General features: G+C 43.4%; 1 protein-coding gene across 1 annotated transcript; it reads right to left on the reverse strand.

Annotated features, from left to right (window-relative positions):
• Nucleotides 1-12,648, reverse strand: MEST. The gene is made up of 12 exons (XM_006910513.3): nt 12,420-12,648; nt 9,120-9,274; nt 7,437-7,516; nt 6,950-7,027; nt 6,703-6,839; nt 6,470-6,528; nt 5,399-5,439; nt 4,797-4,867; nt 4,446-4,547; nt 3,155-3,231; nt 2,267-2,330; nt 1-1,360 (listed from the first exon to the last, which is right to left on the reverse strand). Exons 1-12 carry the CDS (start codon nt 12,443-12,445, stop codon nt 1,243-1,245), a joined length of 1,008 nt encoding a protein of 335 aa, XP_006910575.2. The 5' UTR covers nt 12,446-12,648; the 3' UTR covers nt 1-1,242.
• Between the last annotated feature and the right edge of the window lie 7,350 nt (nt 12,649-19,998).

Consider the following 19,998-nt stretch of genomic DNA (forward strand, 5'->3'; position numbering starts at 1 on the left):
TTTTGTCAAAATTCATTTTTATTAATAGAAAATAAACACTTATTCCACTTTCAATTGTTATACTTGAAGTTGCTAATTTAAAGAAAAAGTTTAATCACTCGATAATCCTATTCTGATTTAATGATCCTATTATGACTAAAACATACTGCGTCTAAAAAAAAAAAAAATAAGTATTCAGCACCGTTTACTCATAGGCCTTTCAGAATTTGATCTTAAAATTTCTGGAACTTTCCTGTCTGTAAAGCACAGGAATTGTGGAGCTACGTGAGGAAGCTCTCCGGGACAACCAATGAGAAGTTAAGCAATCACCATAAGGAATCAGTGTACGCGAGGCGGTGACTTGGACCGTGCGACGGTCCCCTCCCCCCCACTTTAGCTCAGGAGGGACATGCTGAAGCACTGAGGTATGAAGAGTCAGACTATGATTTGCCATTAGAATTGGTCTTTCCAGCTAATGACAGTAAATCTCTGGCATAGACGCTATTGGTCTTGAATGTCTTGTGATGTTATGAAATTCTGTAAGTAGTTTGCATCGAGTTCAATTTATTCAGAAGTTAAACATATTTAATAAGGTTCACTACTCTGCCAGAGTAAGTGTCTGCTGGTTTAGTATCCTTATAAAATATGTATATGTATAGGTAAATCATAGTTTTAAAGTATATGTAGAATGATTTAACCCAAAATCTGTTTTACCAAAATGTCTAATTAGAAGCAGCTGATGAAACTAAATCCAAAGTTTTGACAGGAGACTTACTCTCACTTGAAGCCGTGCTGCTTAGAAAACTTAAAAAAGCATGTGCCCTTAAAGCCATACAAGGAGAGGGAAGGAGGCACGCTCTCCGCTCTCCTGCTTGGGCCAGAAATTTGCATTTCTAAATATTTTGGAAAAGTCTACAGAAGTGTTAAAAGATTTTTATGCAAAATCAGTGAGTAGTGCTCATCAGAATTTCCTAATAACACAAAGACAAAGGCAAGTCCATACACACTTGATCAGATGTCAGAGGGATGGGAGGTGGACTATGAGGTCACCCTTAGACGGAGCTTCTGCCGTTTTTTGTGTTTGTGTTTTTTTTTTTTCTGTCAACCCAATCATTACACAGATTCACCAGTGTGAATCAGGTGGACTTTTGTGAGAGAATAGTATGTGGTGGCCAGGACCTCTTTTGGGCATTTCTTCCTAAATGGAATACACAACAGATAAGGGAGTAGGGGAGGTAATACAGGGAAGCTACTCTTTCCAGCTCAGAAGGAGTTGATGAAGCCCATATATGCATTCAAGAAGCCCATGGGATCCTCTAGCTGTGGGTAGTGGCTAATGTGGTCATCCAGAATCGACACTGTGGACCGCGGCAGCGTTTTCCTAGTGGAAGAGAACAGCATGTAGGTGAACTTAAGGCTGGAGGGAGAGGGAGGTAAGCCAGTGGGCAGCCCCAGCAAATGCCCCTGCGGACATGCCACACTGGAAGGAACCAACAAAGAGCTTATTCAGCTTCTAGCTTGGAATCGTATCTTAGGCAGATAAACTTGCCAATTCCATTTATGACGTATATAGACTAGTTTTTAAGTGTTCATAATCCAACAGACAACTTGAAAATATAACAGTTTGTCAAGGCAGGACGACTTCCAGCTCCTTAGAGAAGCAGGAGGCATCAAACGAGTGGGCCAGTGTCCAAGTAAAGATAACAAAAGACCTTCCTTAACCCTGGGAGGAGATGAGAGGGTATTCTGTTGAAAATTAAGTGCAAGCTATTTACTACTGGGTTGTTTCTACTAGGCCAGATGAAGGTATGGAACGTTCTCATGTGACAAAGTCAGTTAAGATATTTCGCATTCCGACACCTTCCGAGTAAGCACCTAGCGAAAATCACAGCCATTTCCCACAGTGAGCTCTCATCTCGCCCTGCAGTCTGTCTGCTCAGCTGAGGTTGGTGAGTTGGCTTTACAATCAGACTAAAGCAAACATTTCTTACAAAACTTTATCCGTTTCCATTCCTTGGTTCACATGACAGCTTTTTCTTACCTGCACACTTAGAAATATGTCGTAGCCATGACAATGAAAACAGGCTGTATAAATGAAGAGAATGTGTAACTGAATTTCCTGATCTTTACATTTATGTGAGAATAAGATTCCCCAGCTCATCCTTTAATATGTTTCCTGGATGAACAGCCAGTGAGAGGTCGGAGACCGTGTCTGGAGCGACAGGCAGTCCTGTTCACTCTCAGGACAGGATGAGGAACTAATGACAAAGCCCCGAGGGAGACTCACCTGTACAGCTCCAAAAACTCTGGGTAGGGATTCACTGGATCCAGAGGCCCGTAGATGAAATGAACTGGGAAAGAGGAGAGAAACGAATTACGACCAGCTCTCACATCTAATCCGTTCCTTTCCCCCCACGCTAAAGTTATTCCTATGATGGAAAATCATAACTTCGTTCAATAAGTAGGGAATAAGCCAAAAACTGAGGCCACTCGGGACATTTTCTCCTATATTCAGCCATTCAGTCCCTGAGGCCTGCAGCTCTTCTGTGCCCTGGACCAAAAGGAATAAGCCCCACTTTCAGCATTCTCTTTCTGTAAATCCGGGATAGTCATTCTTTACGTCTCTCTCCAATTATAACTGACCCTTGACACCAGAAATCAACCGACAATTTCTCAAACTATTATGTGCGAGACACACGGCACCGATATTTTTTAAATCTGTAAGAATGAAGAGAAATGAGCAGAAACCACCTGTAGTCTCTCGATTAGTAATCTTAACCAACTTCTATCCCAGCAACTCAGCGTTTAATGTGGCAGCCACTGACAATGCTCAGAAACCAGTCCAACTCCCACTCCCGACAGTGACACCCACTGCCTTAGCGATAGATCTCAATTATTTTCTAGACTTTACAACACGTCATCGGTGTTGCAGATGTTGCAGAGGGTTGCCAGACCAAAGGATGACCAATTAAATTTGAATTTCGGATGAGATTTTTTAGCATAAGTATGTCCCAAATATCGCACAGCACATACTTATCCTTTAAAAAGCATTTGCTGTTTATCTTAAACTCCAGTTTAGCTAGATGTTTTATATTTTTGTTAGCTCTATTTGGCGGTTATTTTAACCCCCGAGACCCTCAGTTTTCCTATCAAGATGTAACACTGAGATACTCACTGGGAATAGTTACAGAGGCAAGAGCTCCCACCCAGCGTCTTCGAAACTTCTTCCTCTGATTGATGTACTGTAAGAGACTGTAGGACAAGTCGGTCAGCAGGAGTAGGACAAGAAACTATTGTTCTAGGGATGCGAAGGCCTGACACGAGTCACGAGAAACACAATATATGTTTTCTTAATCCAGGAGCAACTTGGCACTCCTGGGAATGGCCCACTTACCCATTTCTGTTAACTTCTAGAGTTAACTCCCATGTAGCGATAGCAGCGATCATGCCCATCACTGATGTAAGAATTAGTGTTTCTTTGTGTTTATTAAGCAGGGAATGAGATCTAGGAAGGCTGGAATTAGTTTGGGTTGTAAGTGACTAAAGCCCATGTCTAAGGTTCCGATCACTGCTCTACTACTAACTAGTTGTGTGACTCAAGGGTGTAACAGGCCTTTTTTGACCTGCTTCCTCCTCTTTAAGAGGACTGAATGAACAGGATCTCAATCTACATCTACTTCTAAAATTCTAAGTGTTGAAGCTGATAAACACAAACACAGCCAAATTTTAGAACTCAAACTCATGTATTCTAATTATCCTGCCTGGAAACTCCAGAAGTTATGAACCTCAAATGTCACCTTTTAGAAGTGGCATTTCCATTTTGGAAAGGAAAGTATAAAGGAATTTTAAAAGAGGGTTTTGTTTTGCAATTTTTTGATCGAGATCCCAGAGAGATTGGGGTGGAGGGAGGAATGGCTCTCTCCCCCTCACGATTCTCAGCAAGGCCATCAGATAAAACAGTGTACGCTACACTGACCCAGCTAGTTATGCATGTCACCATCTGTGAAAGCGGCATTCGAACCAAGGCGTGGGAATGCCTTGTACAGGACAGAAAAATCTCCCCTCTCAGTCTCCGTTGCTACAGAGAAAGTATTTTTTAAAAAGGAAGAGACTTGTACTATGAGAGAGGCACTAAATGCCTTTCACAACTATGATCAGACATGTTAAGGCATTTAATATTAATGAAAAGTCTAAAGGATCTGCCAGCCAATCAGCCAGTTACAACTGACTTAGCATGAGAATCTGCAGTTTATCCAAACCTTTTGTGCCACGTGGCTCAGGCTCAGGGCTCACTCTCGTCTTTCTTCTTCATATAGACTATGACTTTTTAGTTTACCTTGTAAGTCATAACCAACCTTCTTGTGACAGGGAAGTGCCAGCCAAGAACAAAACAAGCAACCTCACACCTTTCCCCACATTCCAAAAGAAATCCTCTCCAAAAACCAAAGAAAAGGGCCACTTCTTACCTGTCGATAACTAAGTTCCCATCATTGTTGCGTATCCCTGCCCACATGTCCCACAGCTCACTCTCCGAAGGTCGGGTGTATGGCCCAAAGACTGGGGTGAGACTGAGAGTCCAAAGAAAACAGAAAGATACGTGTGAGAATTCAGAATGTCAAATATGATTGGAACCTCAGAGGTCACGTAGTCTGACCCGGAACTGATTTATGAATTCGTTCTTCTACTTCCATGGCAAGTGGCCGACACCTTTGCATTAAAATATCAAACCCTAGAATTCGGCCCAGAATCTTAATGGCAACAACTTTCTACCACATTGTCCCCAGGTTGCAGTGAACTGGTCTTTGACAGTGACTCACCCTCGAGAGAATACAAAGAAGTTCATCAGTCGTGTGAGGATAGGTGACAGCACGCCTCCATCTTTAAGCAGCTATAGGTAAATAGATAAAAGTAAGAAACAAGAATCCAGAGAGAGAGAGGACAGCTAACCAGGACAAAAAGTTTTATGTGAGGAACTAAAAAGACTTTAGGCAAATCTCCTACTGGAAGGTCTGGTCAGTGGCTTTTAGTTTTTTGTTCTGCTTACCCAAATCCTTCTCTCATGGAAGACAAATCTATTTCTAATTCACATTAAGATAACATTTCTACATTTCACTAAACCCCTAAGACAATTAACTGATATAGTCAACTTTAGACTAGGATCCCAGTTTGTTCTAACATCAATGCTAATGACACAAATCTTTAGATTTCTCCAAGTATCTGTTGAGCTCTTATTCTCAGAAAGTTTTAGGCTTTATGTAGGGGTCACTTCCACCGCTTTATCTGCATAAGAAGGAAAAAACTAACTTCATTAATGTAAATTGATGAGAAGGAGTTTAACTACAGGCCCTTATAAAGGTCCCAGCATTATTTGTCAGTATAAACCTTAAGAATTAAACATCTAGTCAGGGCAGTAGCCAACCTTTTGGAGAAGGAGAGGACGGTGAGTCTCAGGAAATATACCTGAAGGAGAAGAGATTTAAGTTAGTGATTATCCAACAACTTTAGGGCAAACATAGGCCTGTTATTTGAAACTATCTACCCTACTCACTTGTAACCTCTGGGAACTTTACTGCTGAAATCCAAATTACAAATAAAAACTTAGTATTGTCATCTACTTCCTTCCCCGGGAATTCTGGGTTTAACAGAAAAGTATCCCACTGGGATTACTTTCCCAATTTTAAGGGTAGAGAAACAGGAAAAATATTTTACATGGTCATCCATACTGCTGATGACGAGGCTCTGACGTTCCCGCCCATTCCTCAGAATACATAGTGTTGACCTGGGCAGCAAAAGAATCTGGAGATTTTTCCGGAAGTGTAGTTCCTTAAAAGAAAAAACCTAGATTTTTCCTTTTCCATTTTTCTCCAGAATTAATGGGAGAAAGCCTTGAGCCCTGGTTATAAAGGGACAAACAGACTTCTCTCCCAGTCTGCCCAGGAGGTATTCAGGGGACGTTTGGAGATTCATGGATTTACAGGACAGACTCAGTGGCACGCAAAGAAAAAGAAGTATCTCCAAAAGGTCTAATCAATGTTCACTAATTTCTAACTGAAAGTTGGCACTGCCATAATTAAGAGTTTACGAAACTGCAGTAGCATTAGAAGTACCTGTGGCTTCATATCAAATATTTGCATAACCCACCACAGCTGTTACAGATAGTATGAATATTTACACACCTAAATACTTCTAATAGTTTACTACACCCACCACTAGATCTTGCTGCATAATGCATTTTAAAAAGCACGTATTTTTATAACACAGCTTTTTATTAACTATATGTCAATATAATCAGTTTCCTTTGTAATCCTATTCATTTTATTTTTTATATTTAAAAACATGATTTTGAGAAAGGGTCAATAAATCTTATCAGACCACTAAAGCGGTTCATGGGACAAAAAAGGTAAAGATTCCCTAGTTTAATTGTGTCTGTTTGCAATACCGTCAGATTACTGCTTAGATGTCATCTGCCACCCACCGCCAAGGCAATTACCTCCATTTGACAGACAGAGACTCTTTATGGTAAGCCGACCAGATCGATTCTGCTTGAACCTAGAAACGAGAGGGAAACACATCTGACTGAGTTGACCCGTACAGATGTAGCGACTAAAGACAAACTTCCCAAGAGGCAATAGAGCTAGAAAGAACCCAGGAGCAATTTACTTTTCCCGGCATCCCGAATGAGTGAAACCTGTGAATAGAGCAGAAGTCTATGCCCTCACCGACCTATAGAGCAGCTCCTGAGCAACGATGTCTCCATAATCATGAGACAAAAGGTTGATCCTGCGGTTCTGGAGCCCCAGATGCCGCAAAAGCGCTTCCACGATGCTGGCCTGCTCGAATATGGAGTAGTGATGTGGTCTCTAAGGGAAGGAAAGTCCAGATGCACAGGATGAGGTCAGGAGTGCGGTCTGCCAGGTGACCCTCCATCTTGTCCACCCCCACCCCGTGACGCTGGTCCCGTCCTGCTTACCGGTTTGTCACTGAAGCCAAAGCCTAAGAAATCGAGGGCGATCACTCGATGAAATCTCAGTGTCAGACCTTCCCAAATCTACAAGAAAGAAAGAGATGATTTGGACTTTTTGACGCTGCTGCTCCTCTCCTCCAACCTACACCAGCGTGAGCGCTTCATCCGTTGCTCAGTTTAACGGACTTCGATAAAGGGAAAGTCACATGCAGCCACCACAGGCCCACAGATGACCCTCTTGAACAGTGCTTTTATTCCTAATACTTAATCTCCATTGAGGGAGATTTTAACTCCAGCATTTTTAACTTGGCAATGATACTTCCCAGATTTCCAAAGAGTTTTTTACTCCCTTACAGTAAATGAAAAAGTTCTATATTTAATCCTATTTTATTAAGCAATTCAAATATGCAAAAACCTTGCAGTGCTGACAACAAAGTTCTTGATTTTGAATTTCTAAATACCTAGTAGGACCTGGAAAGTCTGATTTCATTACCTTGTACCAATCATAGCTGGATGTTGGAAAGCCATGTAAAAGCACGACTATCTCCGGACTTCCAACCACACCCACAGAGTCTGGGAAGAAGGGGAGAGATCCGTTAAGCCAACTCCTTATAAAAATAACTGTGACGATATTAAATCTAAGTAATCTAGTATAAAGGACAAGAAATCCTGACCAAGTTAACGAAATTAAAATAATAGGTTTCTTTTTTAAACGCAAGCTTACTGCTTTAGGTAAAAACAGACATTGGATTTTTAAAAATCTGTATATTAAAAAATTATAAGTAGCATATTTTATATGAAAATACTTAGTCTGCTTAATTTCACCCAATTTTTTAAGTATTTCTCTTCTTTTTCTATATTATTAATATGCAAATTGCTTTTCACAGTAAACTTTCACAGTTAAAAGTATATGATCACAATATATACACTACAGATTCTTTGTATCTTATCATTAATGACCTCACAGAAATTCTCAGAATGTAGCAACTCGTCCTCAACCTGACGAACACCTTTGTTTAGGCTGTTTTCCTAGCACTTTTATTTCCCACAGAAGAGACCCAATTCAATATCAAAAGCGCCATGCTCAAACTATTGCAAAATTCTAACTATAAAAGAGTTAATCAACATAGACATTAACATTTTTAATGCATTAGTTAGCCATTTAAACAGCAGAATGCCTTGCTAATAATATTAGATCAAAATCAACACGTTCATGTACTGCCAGTGGCATGAGAACTTGATAAGGTTTGCAAAATAATTTAGTTAGAAGCAATTAAAAATTTTATATATTTTAGCCTAGACATCTTATTCTTCGGAATCCATGCAAATAAAATCATTCTGTTTACAATAAGTATAATTGAAAATATAAGGAAAAAATAAATATATACATAAAGATTTCCCCTCGACATTAACTAAAACATTGAAAACTGGAAATGACCTAAATGACTAATAAAGAAAATTATATACTTACTTAATCGAAATAGCAAATGAGAGGAGGTCAGGAGCAATAATGAAAAACGGTTTATGACAAACATTTTTCGTTATTGCTCTTGACCCCCGCCCAAAAGAAATCTTTTCCAATCTCGTTTTTTGGTTCTTTACCTATAAAATGAGGTTAATGGCAGCTATCTCCAAGTACTGTTATAAAGATTAAATGAAATAATGAAGATTGAAAACATAATTCAATGCCTAACATATGGTAATTACTTGATAAGTAGCAGTCATAACAATTATCATTAGCAAATTAATTTATACAAAGTTGTATAAGACTTAAATCACATTTAATGATGTATATAACATAATCTTTATAGAAAACAAAATGAAATCAGGACTTGGGGGGGACAGAACCAACGGTAGCTTTATCTACGCATAATGTTTATGTCACGCGACGCTAGGAGCGCTCAAGAGGAAAAAACCTGTATCGATAGAAACCGAGCTATGAAAAAAATTATGCTAAAAAGTCAGTTCTATAGAGACTGGAATCTCACTTCCACCACCCCTACCCTCCCAGCAGTTTTTTTGGGGGGAGGGGGGGCGGTTAGTCCATTCCTTCAGCCACACTTCACAGAAAAAGGGGGTTTTCTCCTTGATCACTGAGGAACAGAGACCAATGGACACAAAATAAGTACCTCAGCGGGACCTATACACACAGGTGTTCCAACAGCCCTCCTCTTACCTTGGTAGAAGATGCGCAGTCCCTTGTAGGTGAAAAATTTGCCAGATGACTTCCATGAGTGAAGAGCGGGGGAAAGCTGGGGGGGCGGGATGTGCAGATAGGCAGCAAGCAGGGGAACGGCCAGTAGCCCCACCTGTACCCACCACTCCCTCATCCTGTAGGAAAACCAGAGATGTAAGCAGTCAGGTGATACGGTACACATTTCTACAAGCCCCAAACTGCTAAGACAGTGGGAAATTTCCGTGCCATGCAGTGACTGCCCTGCCCTCTATCTGAACCATGGCAGAAAGTTACGGAGGAGAATGTAAGCTGCACCTCAGCCTGCTATGGCAATCACCATATTTGTTCACCATTCTGATTTTAAGGAAAAAAAATATTTTAGTATGTAGTCTTCCTCCTCATCTCCCCATTATAATCTCTCAGCCCCTCCCCTTGCGCTGTTCCCAAGACCTGCTGGAGAGGTTTTTATGTAAAGTAAAAGGAAGATTAAGTATTTTGCACCTTTTCTTTGGCTTTTATCAGGGCTTCCCAGGGAAAAAAAAATTTCTTTCACATTTACTCTAAAAGCTCTACCATCTATCCACTGGCCCCCACCAGTATAAGGTTTTATATTTATTTATATATATAAGCTTAAAAAAACCTTGGGTAGTAATATCACATGTCCTTAAGCAGAGAGCTGTTTTTGATTTTTTTAATATTTATCAACCCCCTGACCCCAGTGAAGCCCTGTTTGGTACTACTATATGGATTTTTGCTGAAGAGTCTGTGAAAGAAAGACGTTAGGTGCACTGGGCAGTCCATCATAAGCAGCTTTGTCATGACCCTGAATATCTAATCTCTTGAGAGGTCAGGGAAGCAGATTATATTTCTGCTTTTCTTAGCAGACTCTGGAGGAAGCCCCTATTTATTTAATTTCTTAGGACTCGTCTCTTCCCCCACCACGCGAAATAAATAAGTAAATAAGGCATAGCTCATACCCAACATCTGGGAATTGATTTTGTCATTGGAAGGAGAGCATGGTTTGCACACTTAACCTTTCCATGCCCAGGATTTTAAAGGTCCAGGTCAATTTAATTTATCCATAATGACAATGAGTCCTAAACAGGTATTAGAAACAGCTCTCTGTTTCTAGTTTATCAACTTGTGATGGCCACCAAAGAAAGAATTATCAGCAGAATGTAAGTTCTCTCAAAATAGCCAGAATGGAAATAACTTCTAATACCAAAAAACAAACAAACAAACAAACAAAAAAACAGATCTATAAGAAAAATTGTCTAAGACCTGGCGGAAACCAGCTTTGTGTCTGCACACATCCCCTTCCACTGTAATACCTGTAATCTGACCACAATCCTGACCCATCACAAAATATTCCAACTCACAAAACGCTTAAAAAAAAAAAAAAAAAAAAAAAACCTTTAAAATAAGCATGTGGTTCCACGGTAGTAAAATAATGACATTCCTTAAAGAATATAATCTCTTTTGCTTATTTTTGCGTATCACTAAGGTAATTTTTTTTTCCTCCAAAGTTCCTGTCTATAAAACAAACCCAATCAGTGATTTGGTTCACCTTTCAAGATATTAGAAATTAGATAAAAATGCCTAAAACATGATCATTATATCAAATTTTTCACCCCACAATAGTAGGAGGCTACCTCGCAAAACCTCCGTCAAAGATGAGATAAAAAGCATTAGGTTTCGACCGTCATTTTCTGAGCTATGTGTCCTAATGCTTCCGCTCATACATTTTCACGATATCATTACGCCTTATCCCTACGCTTCTCTCGTTCATTCACGGGTTCCAACAGCCGGATATCTGCAATGACTCAGCAGAGAGCCAGGAAGGGGTTACTAAAGGAGCAAGCAGAAGGAGCCCCCCACCCCAGTGGGGAGCGGGGGGGAGGGGGGGGTGGAGCAGGCGAACGACATACACACTGCTCCTGGACACCCCCATCCTCTACACTCTCCTTCCCTTGCACTCCAAGAAGCTAAAGGAAGCCGTTTTCTGTCTTATCTCAGTAAAAATGCCCCTAATAACATTTTAGGATTTTTTGCAGAGAAGCGATCTGGCAGTCTAAGCAAAATAGATTAAACAATTTTTTTTATCAAAATCTCCATTATTTGATAAGCCATGAGTCGAGAGTATAAATTCAGCAAACCCCAGTACAAACTTGGAAATTAATCAACCTTTCCGAGCCCTGATTTCTTCAATCTTGTAAATAAGAAAACTACGATTAATACTACCAAACCTGCCCGCCTTACGGCATCGCCTTGAGATTAGGAACTACTTTGTAAACTAACGCAAGCAATTCATGTGTTACGTGGTGATTGGTGACATCATCATTCTCACTTAGCTTCTTGTTATTGAAATCTCAAAAATACTTACGCTCGGTGATAACGTAATGCAAGTTCTAGTCACACCTATGCGGTAAATCACGCCACGGCAATACCAGGGTCTTCAAATCCTAAACTGCGCCATAGCAATACTCGAGTCTTGAAATCCTAAATCGCACCATAGCAATAACCTGGGTCTTGAAATTCTAAATCGCACCAAGATGATATCCACTGTTAAAAGCCTAAAACACGCCATGGTGAAACCGGGTCCAGAAATCCTAAATTGCGCCACAGTAATACCGGGTTCTCGAAATCCTAAATCATACCGAAGTGATGCGGTGATCTAAAAATCCTAAATTGTGCCAGGGACATACCCGGTTAAAATCCTAAATCGCGCCGAGGTAAAACTTGGGTCTAGAAATCCTAAATCACACCAGGGCGATGCCGGGATCCAGAAATCCTAAATCGCGCCAAGGCGATACCCGGATCTAAATATCCTAAACCGCACCAAGGCGATGCCGGGATCCAGAAATCCTAAAACGCTCCAGGGCGATACCGAGATCTAAATATCCTAAATCGCGCCAAGGCGCTTCTGGCGTCCAGAAATCCTAAATCGCGCTAGCACAGCGCGGTGGGGCGGGGAGGTATCTAAATATCCTCAATCACATCAGAGGCGAAACCAGAGACTAGAATCCTTAGTGGCGCCAGGGCAATGCCCGGTTCTAAAAAATCCTAAATCAGGAAGATCTGAACATTCTACTACGTGTAAAAGTGGCATCCCCTCTCAAATAGGAAGATCGAGTTCACAGGAAAGGCATGCAGGCCTCCCACGGGGCTTTCCCTCCATTGCAGGGGTCGTGGTCTGGCAGCCCCAGCTCGGACAGAGCCCTAACGCGCTAGCCCGCACCCGAGTGCCGGACCGCGGCTTTGAGCCAGCCACACCCCCTCGCGCTGGCCGCGCGCACCCACCTGCGGAGGCGATCTCGGCGCACCATGGCTGCGTCTTATCCCATGCCGCACGGCACACCGATTTGGAGCACAGGGGCGCCGCGGCACCCACAGCTGCACCCGCAGCTGCGTAGGGCCAGCACACAGCCCGTGAGGGCGGTGCCGGCCGCGGCAAGCAGCGAGCGGCCACTAGGGCGTACGCTGCGGCAATGCGCAAGGCGCGGCTGCCGCAGAGGAGGTGCCGGGATGTGCTGGTTGCGCGGCAGCGCGGAGCCAGTGGGCACCGACTTTTAGAGCCCACCCGGGCCCCGCCCCTGGTCCGCCCACCGCACCGCAGTGCTCCTCCCACCGCAGCCACCACCCCTCCCTGCAGCCCGGCTGCTGCTGTGGGGATGGGGCGCCCTTCTCACGGCCGCTCCTCCAAGGGGCACCTTCAGGGGTGTTAACCCCCACCAGCACCCAGCTACTCCCCCATGGCCCCCCAACCCTGGCTCCAGGTTCTGCAACAGAAATCCTTTTCTGGCGAATTAACGCCGCAGGAAAAGACAACAGACCCCCAAAATCCCAACCTTCCACTTAGACCACCCACAGGCTCCTCCACCCCCAGAGGTGGCCACTTGACCTCAGGTGTGGCGCCTGCTTGCGTCCTGCACTGCACCCGAGGCACGGGATCTGAATTGTGCGAGTACCAGACTCGAAGCAGCAGTCCACGAGCACCCTATGCCTCCTAGGTCCCTAACTATGGGTAACTACCAAAGGTACAAACAAGGAGCTATGGAACAGCAAGCTCTGTTGGACCTACCACCGGGCTAATCGGCTGATTCAGAGGTTGGCTACTACGGACCCAAAAGGGCAAAACAAGGGGAAAGTCTGGGTCTCTTGTTCAGCTACTGCTGCAGTGCCCAGCACGTTTCCTTTACAGCAGCACGACTTAGGCCTCATTCCGGAGCCCAGCCGCAGCCTTCCCACAGCACCCGCTCCCAGCAAAGCGCCGTCCCACACCAGAAACAAATGGTCATCACAGTTATGAGACTAAAGCTCTCCTTTATGTAAGACTGGATTCACAGTGCAAGGGCCCAGTGGTACAGAAAAGAGGGAAGAATTTTTTCTTCATCCATAATCCTTTAAAAGGTATCTATTACGCCTTTGAAAAGAAAAGGGTAGAGAATCACAGTGTCTGTGATCGTTTTCCAGATGTAAATTGAAATTCTAACGAACGCACAGAGGCCGCTAGCGACCCAGACAGCCCTAGCAGTGCCGGCTCCCTCCAGCAGGGGCGCTGCAGGTCTCCCTTCCACACACGCCTGCCCGCCACTCCTCAGCCCAGGCAGCGCGGATGGCAAAGGCCGGTCCAGCCGAGCCATAACAGTGCGCCATGGACCCGAGGGCCACCAACCACACATGGCAGAAACCACCATCTATGAGTGTGTCATCAAAATGTGTGGCACAATCCAGAGTACGCTTCTGCTGGTGTCCAATTAAGAGGGTCATGAAACGAACGCTCATTTAGCACCTACAATGTGCTGAGAGCCGGGGAGGGATCCAAACACGAACGAGAATGGCCCCTGCTGACCATCCAGTGAGGAAGACAAACAAGAATCAAAGCTGCTTAAATTTTCTCTTTAATTTCCTGTCCACATTTTGTGACAGGTTGGCCCCCCTCCCCCTCACATGTAAGGCCCTCAAAGGCAGAGTCCAAGTATTATTCACCTTTTGTATCCCCAGAGCCCGCCACGGTGCCGGCCACAAAGCAGGCCCCTAATAAATACTGCATGAATACATCCAAGAATTTGAGGGCGTACAGGGGAGGAAGTAATTAAGGGAAGGGGGGAAGGGTTGTCTTGAATGATGAATAGACATTTACCAGAGAGACAAAGAGCATTCCAACCAGAGGCGACGGCATTTGCAAAGCACCGGAGGCGCAGGACCGCACAACCTTTGGGGAAAAATGCCAGTTCTTTGGGCTGGGGTGCCGACAGACAAAAAATTAGGCTAAAAAGAGTATTTCATCCTAAGGAGTTTAGAATTTGTCCTAAAGAAAGAGAGAAGCCACAGATGGATTTAAACCCTTTATGGCCTTAATTGGTTACTTAACAAAATTTAGATTAGTCCCTTTACAAATGGAGGATTACCTACTTAAACTAACCACCACCTTTAAAAGGCTGAATTACTTAGCAAAATTTAAATCGGTCCTTTCAACGGGGTAAAAGGCTTTCCTGTTTCAACTAAGACAACAATGGTAACAACTTTTATGTTATATTTTTTCATATTTATCGTCCTACAAACAAGTCCACACTTTCATTCTCACCATACACCCGCATCCAAGATGAAGGCAATTTTGTATTTAATGGACAGAATGCTCACAAAGGATCTGATTCTGAAAGCAAGAGGACATGTCCACCCACATGGAACAAGTGGGCAGACAGGAGGAGAGACCGTTGGGGGAGGGGACCAAGGGAGGCTCTTGAAGGCAAGAGGAATTCTAAGTCTGAGGCTCAAGAGAAACCCTCCTGGACAGAGTGGCTAGGAAAAACTTCCTTGGAGGACGGATCGAGGTTGAGAAGGACTTAGGTGGAAAAGTGGTCCGGTTCGGACGAACCTTCAGCACAGAAGCTAGGAGACCAAAAAACGCAGAGGATACTATGAGAGATCAGCTTGGCTAAAACCGGGAACTTGCTTTCAAGAAATCCGAGAGAGAGAAAATGCTAGCGATAAGGTTCCAGGAGCCAAAGAGTTAATGACTTTTCTAAATGTGCCTGACTTACTTCCAGAGAGAAGCTTCCTCCACCGGGGAGGAATCTGGTCCAAGGTATAAAACCGTGGAGCGCCTGAGAAAACATGCAACATACATAAATCCAAAATCAGTCTCTTGCTTGCTCTCAGCGCACCCTTTCAGTTGGCTACGGATGCCACACTTGACCGTCATTACATGCAGCAGTATTCCCACATAAGACGACCTCAAATCTGTGCAAAAATTAGTTGAGAGTTCCACATCTATCAGCCTGCCGACGTACAACAGCGGTATAAGATATCACCAGTCCAATAATCATATTTTTCTAACCCCAATTTAAGAGCCATAATATGACAAACAAGGATATTTATGGAGACAACAGGACAGAACTAGGATTGCCACTTTCAAGGGCCATAATTACTGATTCAGATAAACTAAAGAAGTTCAAGATGGGAGAAACTTGAACAGCAGCACGTGTTAAAGAGACAGGGTTTTAGTTGACAGTGAGTCTGTGTGATATGGCTCCAAAAAGCCATTATAGATCGTAGACTATAATTAGAGAGGTACCCAGCATAAGCTAATCCTACTCTTTTCTGCTAGTTAGACCTCACGGAAAGTGTTTTATTCTGCTCTACAGAGCAGATATTATGAGACACATAAACAAACAGGAATTTGTTCAGAGAAGATCAATTAAAACGCATTGCAAATTATGTCGCTGAAGATGTAACAGCTCTCATATTTTAAGCTCCTACTATAGCGTGGATCTTCACCCAATTTATCCCTAATCCTCACAATAACTTGCCTAGACGAGTATTTCATCTACACTTTCAGAGAAAGGTGCAGCAGCTCAGACAGAGCACTAAGCGTTAGTATGTGAAGGGACTGGGAACTAAGCACAGATGTGTCTGGCTCCAAAGCTGGCGTTCTTTCCACTACCCCACACTGCCTCCCTGTTTAAAATAACTGTACATGTTTAGTTGGAAGAAAAGAAGCCTTGTGGAGGGAGTGGAAGAAGGAAATGTGTTAGCAGTCCTCAAATATTTGTGGAAGCAGCATTAGACATTTTATTCTGTATGGCTCCAATGAGTGCAAATTGTAGAGAAACAGATGTCGATTCAACATAAAGAATTTTCCAACAGTCGGTGCTGTCTAGAGACTGAGTGGCTCAGCCATTTGGGGATAGGACAAGTTCCCTATCACTAGAAACTGGGTAACGCTGCGGCAGGTATGCAAGCTCTGGACTCTGGATGAATGAATGAATGACCTTTAAGGTCTCTTCCCATCTGATAGAAACGAAGGTCCAGAGAGGTATTGAAACTTGCCCGGAGTGACGCTTCTACTGAAGGGTCAAATCCACAACTAGGTCTCCCCTTGTCCCTCAGCCCAGAGCTCTTTTTACAACATGCAGTTTCACGCCAAGGGCAAGACAAATTGAAGAAATTATCACTACAATTACATCACATTCCCTCTCAGCCAAATTTAACCAATATTTCCCCAAAGTGACTGGTATCTTCCTTCCTCTTTTATTCTCATTTTTGGGTAAAAGTCTTTGAGTGCAAGAAGTTCAAAAGATGAGTGGTAGAGCAGGGAAGCAATGGGGCTGAAAAATCCATTAACCAGATAAAATGAACCTAAGTGGCAGATGGTCGTTTCTATAGATTACAGTATCCCTGGGCAACCCTAAAATATCTCTACACACACTCTGTATTACTGGGCACATCCCATAATCCCACACCTAGTACAATTTCCCTGTTCTACACCTAGACTACATTTTATACACACACACACACACACACACACACACAAAATAGGTTGAAGGATTCAAAATAAAATCATATCTTGCATTTTTATATTCTTTGCTCTTTCACATATATTCTCATCTGACGCTCACCACGGTCTAAGGAAAACAGCTACTTTTCTTAAAACAGACAAGCAATTTCCTAGCCGCCTGGGGCACAGTATTTTTAAAAAAAAAAGAAAAGAAAAAAAAAAACAAAACTGCCTTCTAGATTAGATTATTCCTTCAGCCTGGATGCGTCAAACCAGAAGCAGATGTTTCCCTTTTCCTTGATTGCTAGCACCATCACCTCACACCTTCTTCAGCTGTCCCCCGCCCCCATGCCCTCCGGGGCCCCTACCCGCGCTATTAGAGTGCAGCGATTCTTTTCGGATCCTGTTACTGCCACGCTGGCCGGCCACCGACCCGCACTCGCTGCCCCAACTCCCACTCGGCGCCGGCGCCGTGCGGCCGCGTCCCCCACACCCACGCAGGCCCGTGTGGCTGCAACCTTCCTAACCATCACCGCAGCCGTCCCCACGTGGGACGCGCAGCCTCCCAGAAACTCGAGTCCCCATTTCCTGGAGGGGTGGTCAAGCAGGATAACGGACTGACTAAACATTGAAGTGGGGGTCAAGCCTCTGGCGAGGCTGAGGGGCTTTTGTGATCTCCGACCCCGAGGTTCTGGGAGATGATGACAGAGGACCTCGCCCACGTGGCCCTCACACCTCGTGTGGCCACGCACCAACCCAGAGTAGTCCTGTGAGCACCAGCACATCCTCACGCCCTCCTGGGGCATCAGCACTCCACACTCGGCCCCCAGGCTAGGTGTGGTCCACGCATACTGTCCACACGCCCGGAGTGTGGCCATACCCATTCTTCAGGTGAGCTGCGAGGGTCCAGTTGGAGGGTGACCCCTTCTCCGCCAGTCTCTTACCTGATTCAGGTAAGACCGCGGCTACAGGATTCTGTCTTTGGGGGAACTGGTTGCGCACGTGCTTCCTGGGGCCAGAATTCCCTGGCCCTACCCCAATGCCCGGAGAAGACCCAACCAAGCCCCTGAATACCCGACTCTGGGCTAGAGCGACGCCACCACCATTCTCCCCGAGTCCAACATGTGCCCACGCTTCGTCCCGGCCGGACGTCAGCGCCACCTATTGCAAAGGGCATGTAATGGCAGGCAGTGCCTTGGTAAAGAATCGAAGGGATTGGATAAAGGAGAACGAACTTTTATAAGGCCTAATCTGAGTACTTTTACATGGTAAAAATTGATGGCCAAAGAAGCGATATTTTGATAGTAACTATGTAGATATCTTTGGTGAGCCTCCCGTATCTCAGCCATTCACCTAACTTCATAGTTGCCCTAAGGATTCCCACATCTACATCGCCAGCCCTACCCTCCACCCCAAACTCTGGATCCATATATTTGCCTGCCTTCTGTTCACCTTCACATGAATGGCCCACACACATCTCATACTCAACAAGGGCAAGGTTAGATTCACCACCCTTTCTGTCTCCACCTTCTCACACCGTGAACTGACCACCTTTCCTGGGAACCTGTGCTTCTTTCTATATTCTCTGTCTTGGGTGATGGCGTTACTGTCCTCTCCATGCTCCAGCACACAGTCACCAATACCTGTGGCATAATGAAATGAGGCTAAAGAGCCAGGTATCCTTGAGTAAAAATCCCAGCGAGTTCTCTCCTTCTCCTTCCTTTTCATTTTACCTCCCAAGTAGCTCTTAAATTTATCTTGCTCCCCTCCATTCCCACTACTGTTTGTCCTTGTTCAGGCCTCATTATCTCTCACCTGGACTACCGCCTCCTAATTGGTTTCCAGGCCTCCTCCATCACACCTTTCTAATCCATCATTTACACACCTGCTGAAGTGCTTTTTCTAAAATGGAAATCTGATCACCTCTCTTCTTAAAACTCTTTACTGACTCCCTATTGCCAATACTAAATTTAAGCTCTTTAACTTAGCATGCAAACCATTTCATAATCTGGTCCTTGCCTTTCCCTAGAATTTTCTTTCTTATCATCCCAATCCCGCCCAGCCCCCAAAATTCATAATCTGACCAAATGTCACTAATATAATTTCTCTCAAAACATCATGCATTTTCCTTTCTCCTTTCCTTTATACGTGGTCTTTTCCCCAACCAAATATGTCCTTACCCACTTTAGCTACCTAAATTCATTCCTCAAAACTCAACTTAGTTATCATATCTTCTTGCAAGGCCTTCCCTGAAACCTCCCTACGGAAATAATCACTCTCTCCTCTGTGCTGTCTCAGTCCCTTGTACACAATGCAACAGTTGCACTTTTGATGATGTTTGTCTGTCTGTCTTGTCGCTCCTACCACATTGCTGAGTTCCTTGAGGACAGGAACAGCATCTTATTCATTTCTGAGTCCCTTATGCCAATCCAGCATTTTATAATGATGATAAGAATGAATAAAGCATACATTTGATCACCATGTGCCAGACTCTGTGCTAAACTCCTTATATACATTGTTATTTAATTCTGATAACGCTACAAAAAAAGAACTATTATTATCCTAATTTTACCAATGAGAAAACTGAGGCTTTGAAAGATTGAGGAGTTTGCCCAAGGTCGCAGAGCTTTTGAATTGTACAGCTAGGATTTGAATCCAGCTTTGTCTGTTCATGTTTATCTATGCATCAGAAAGGTTTGTAGAATTAAAATTATATTTGAAAAATCGCAGGTTATTTTTTAAAGTGTTAATATTTACAGAGTTCATTTATTTTTTTAAAGGAAAAAAGACACAGCTATTCTACTCTAGCGGATGAAAATAGTGTTCTAATTTAAATGAATGATATAGAAGGCCAAATATCCTTAGTGTCAGGCTAAATAAGAAAACAATCCTGCTATTATGCTGTGTAATATATTCTTATTGTATAGATATTATATTTTTGCTAAAGGACTGCTATATTGTAAAACATTAATAAGTAGATTTTTCAAAACCCATTCAGGATAAGTGAGGGAAAAGACATCTAAATACAAAGAATCGCCACGGAATGTTCAAGAAGTTGGGATTCCAAGACATCGTGAGGGTTGTGTGAGGTCTGTGTGA

The sequence above is a fragment of the Pteropus alecto genome, unplaced genomic scaffold, assembly GCF_000325575.1.
Source record: "Pteropus alecto unplaced genomic scaffold, ASM32557v1 scaffold22, whole genome shotgun sequence".
NCBI classification, from domain to species: domain Eukaryota; kingdom Metazoa; phylum Chordata; class Mammalia; order Chiroptera; family Pteropodidae; genus Pteropus; species Pteropus alecto.

Bases quoted from the DNA above. Each gene is read 5' to 3' on its own strand.
- MEST (XM_006910513.3), bottom strand. From the start codon at position 12,445: ATGGTGCGCCGAGATCGCCTCCGCAG. The intron at 7,028-7,436 runs GTAATGAAATCA...TCTTTCTTGTAG, and splicing joins CCAGCTATGATTGGTACAAG to ATTTGGGAAGGTCTGACACT. The intron at 6,840-6,949 runs GTAAGCAGGACG...TCCTTCCCTTAG, and splicing joins TTGGCTTCAGTGACAAACCG to AGACCACATCACTACTCCAT.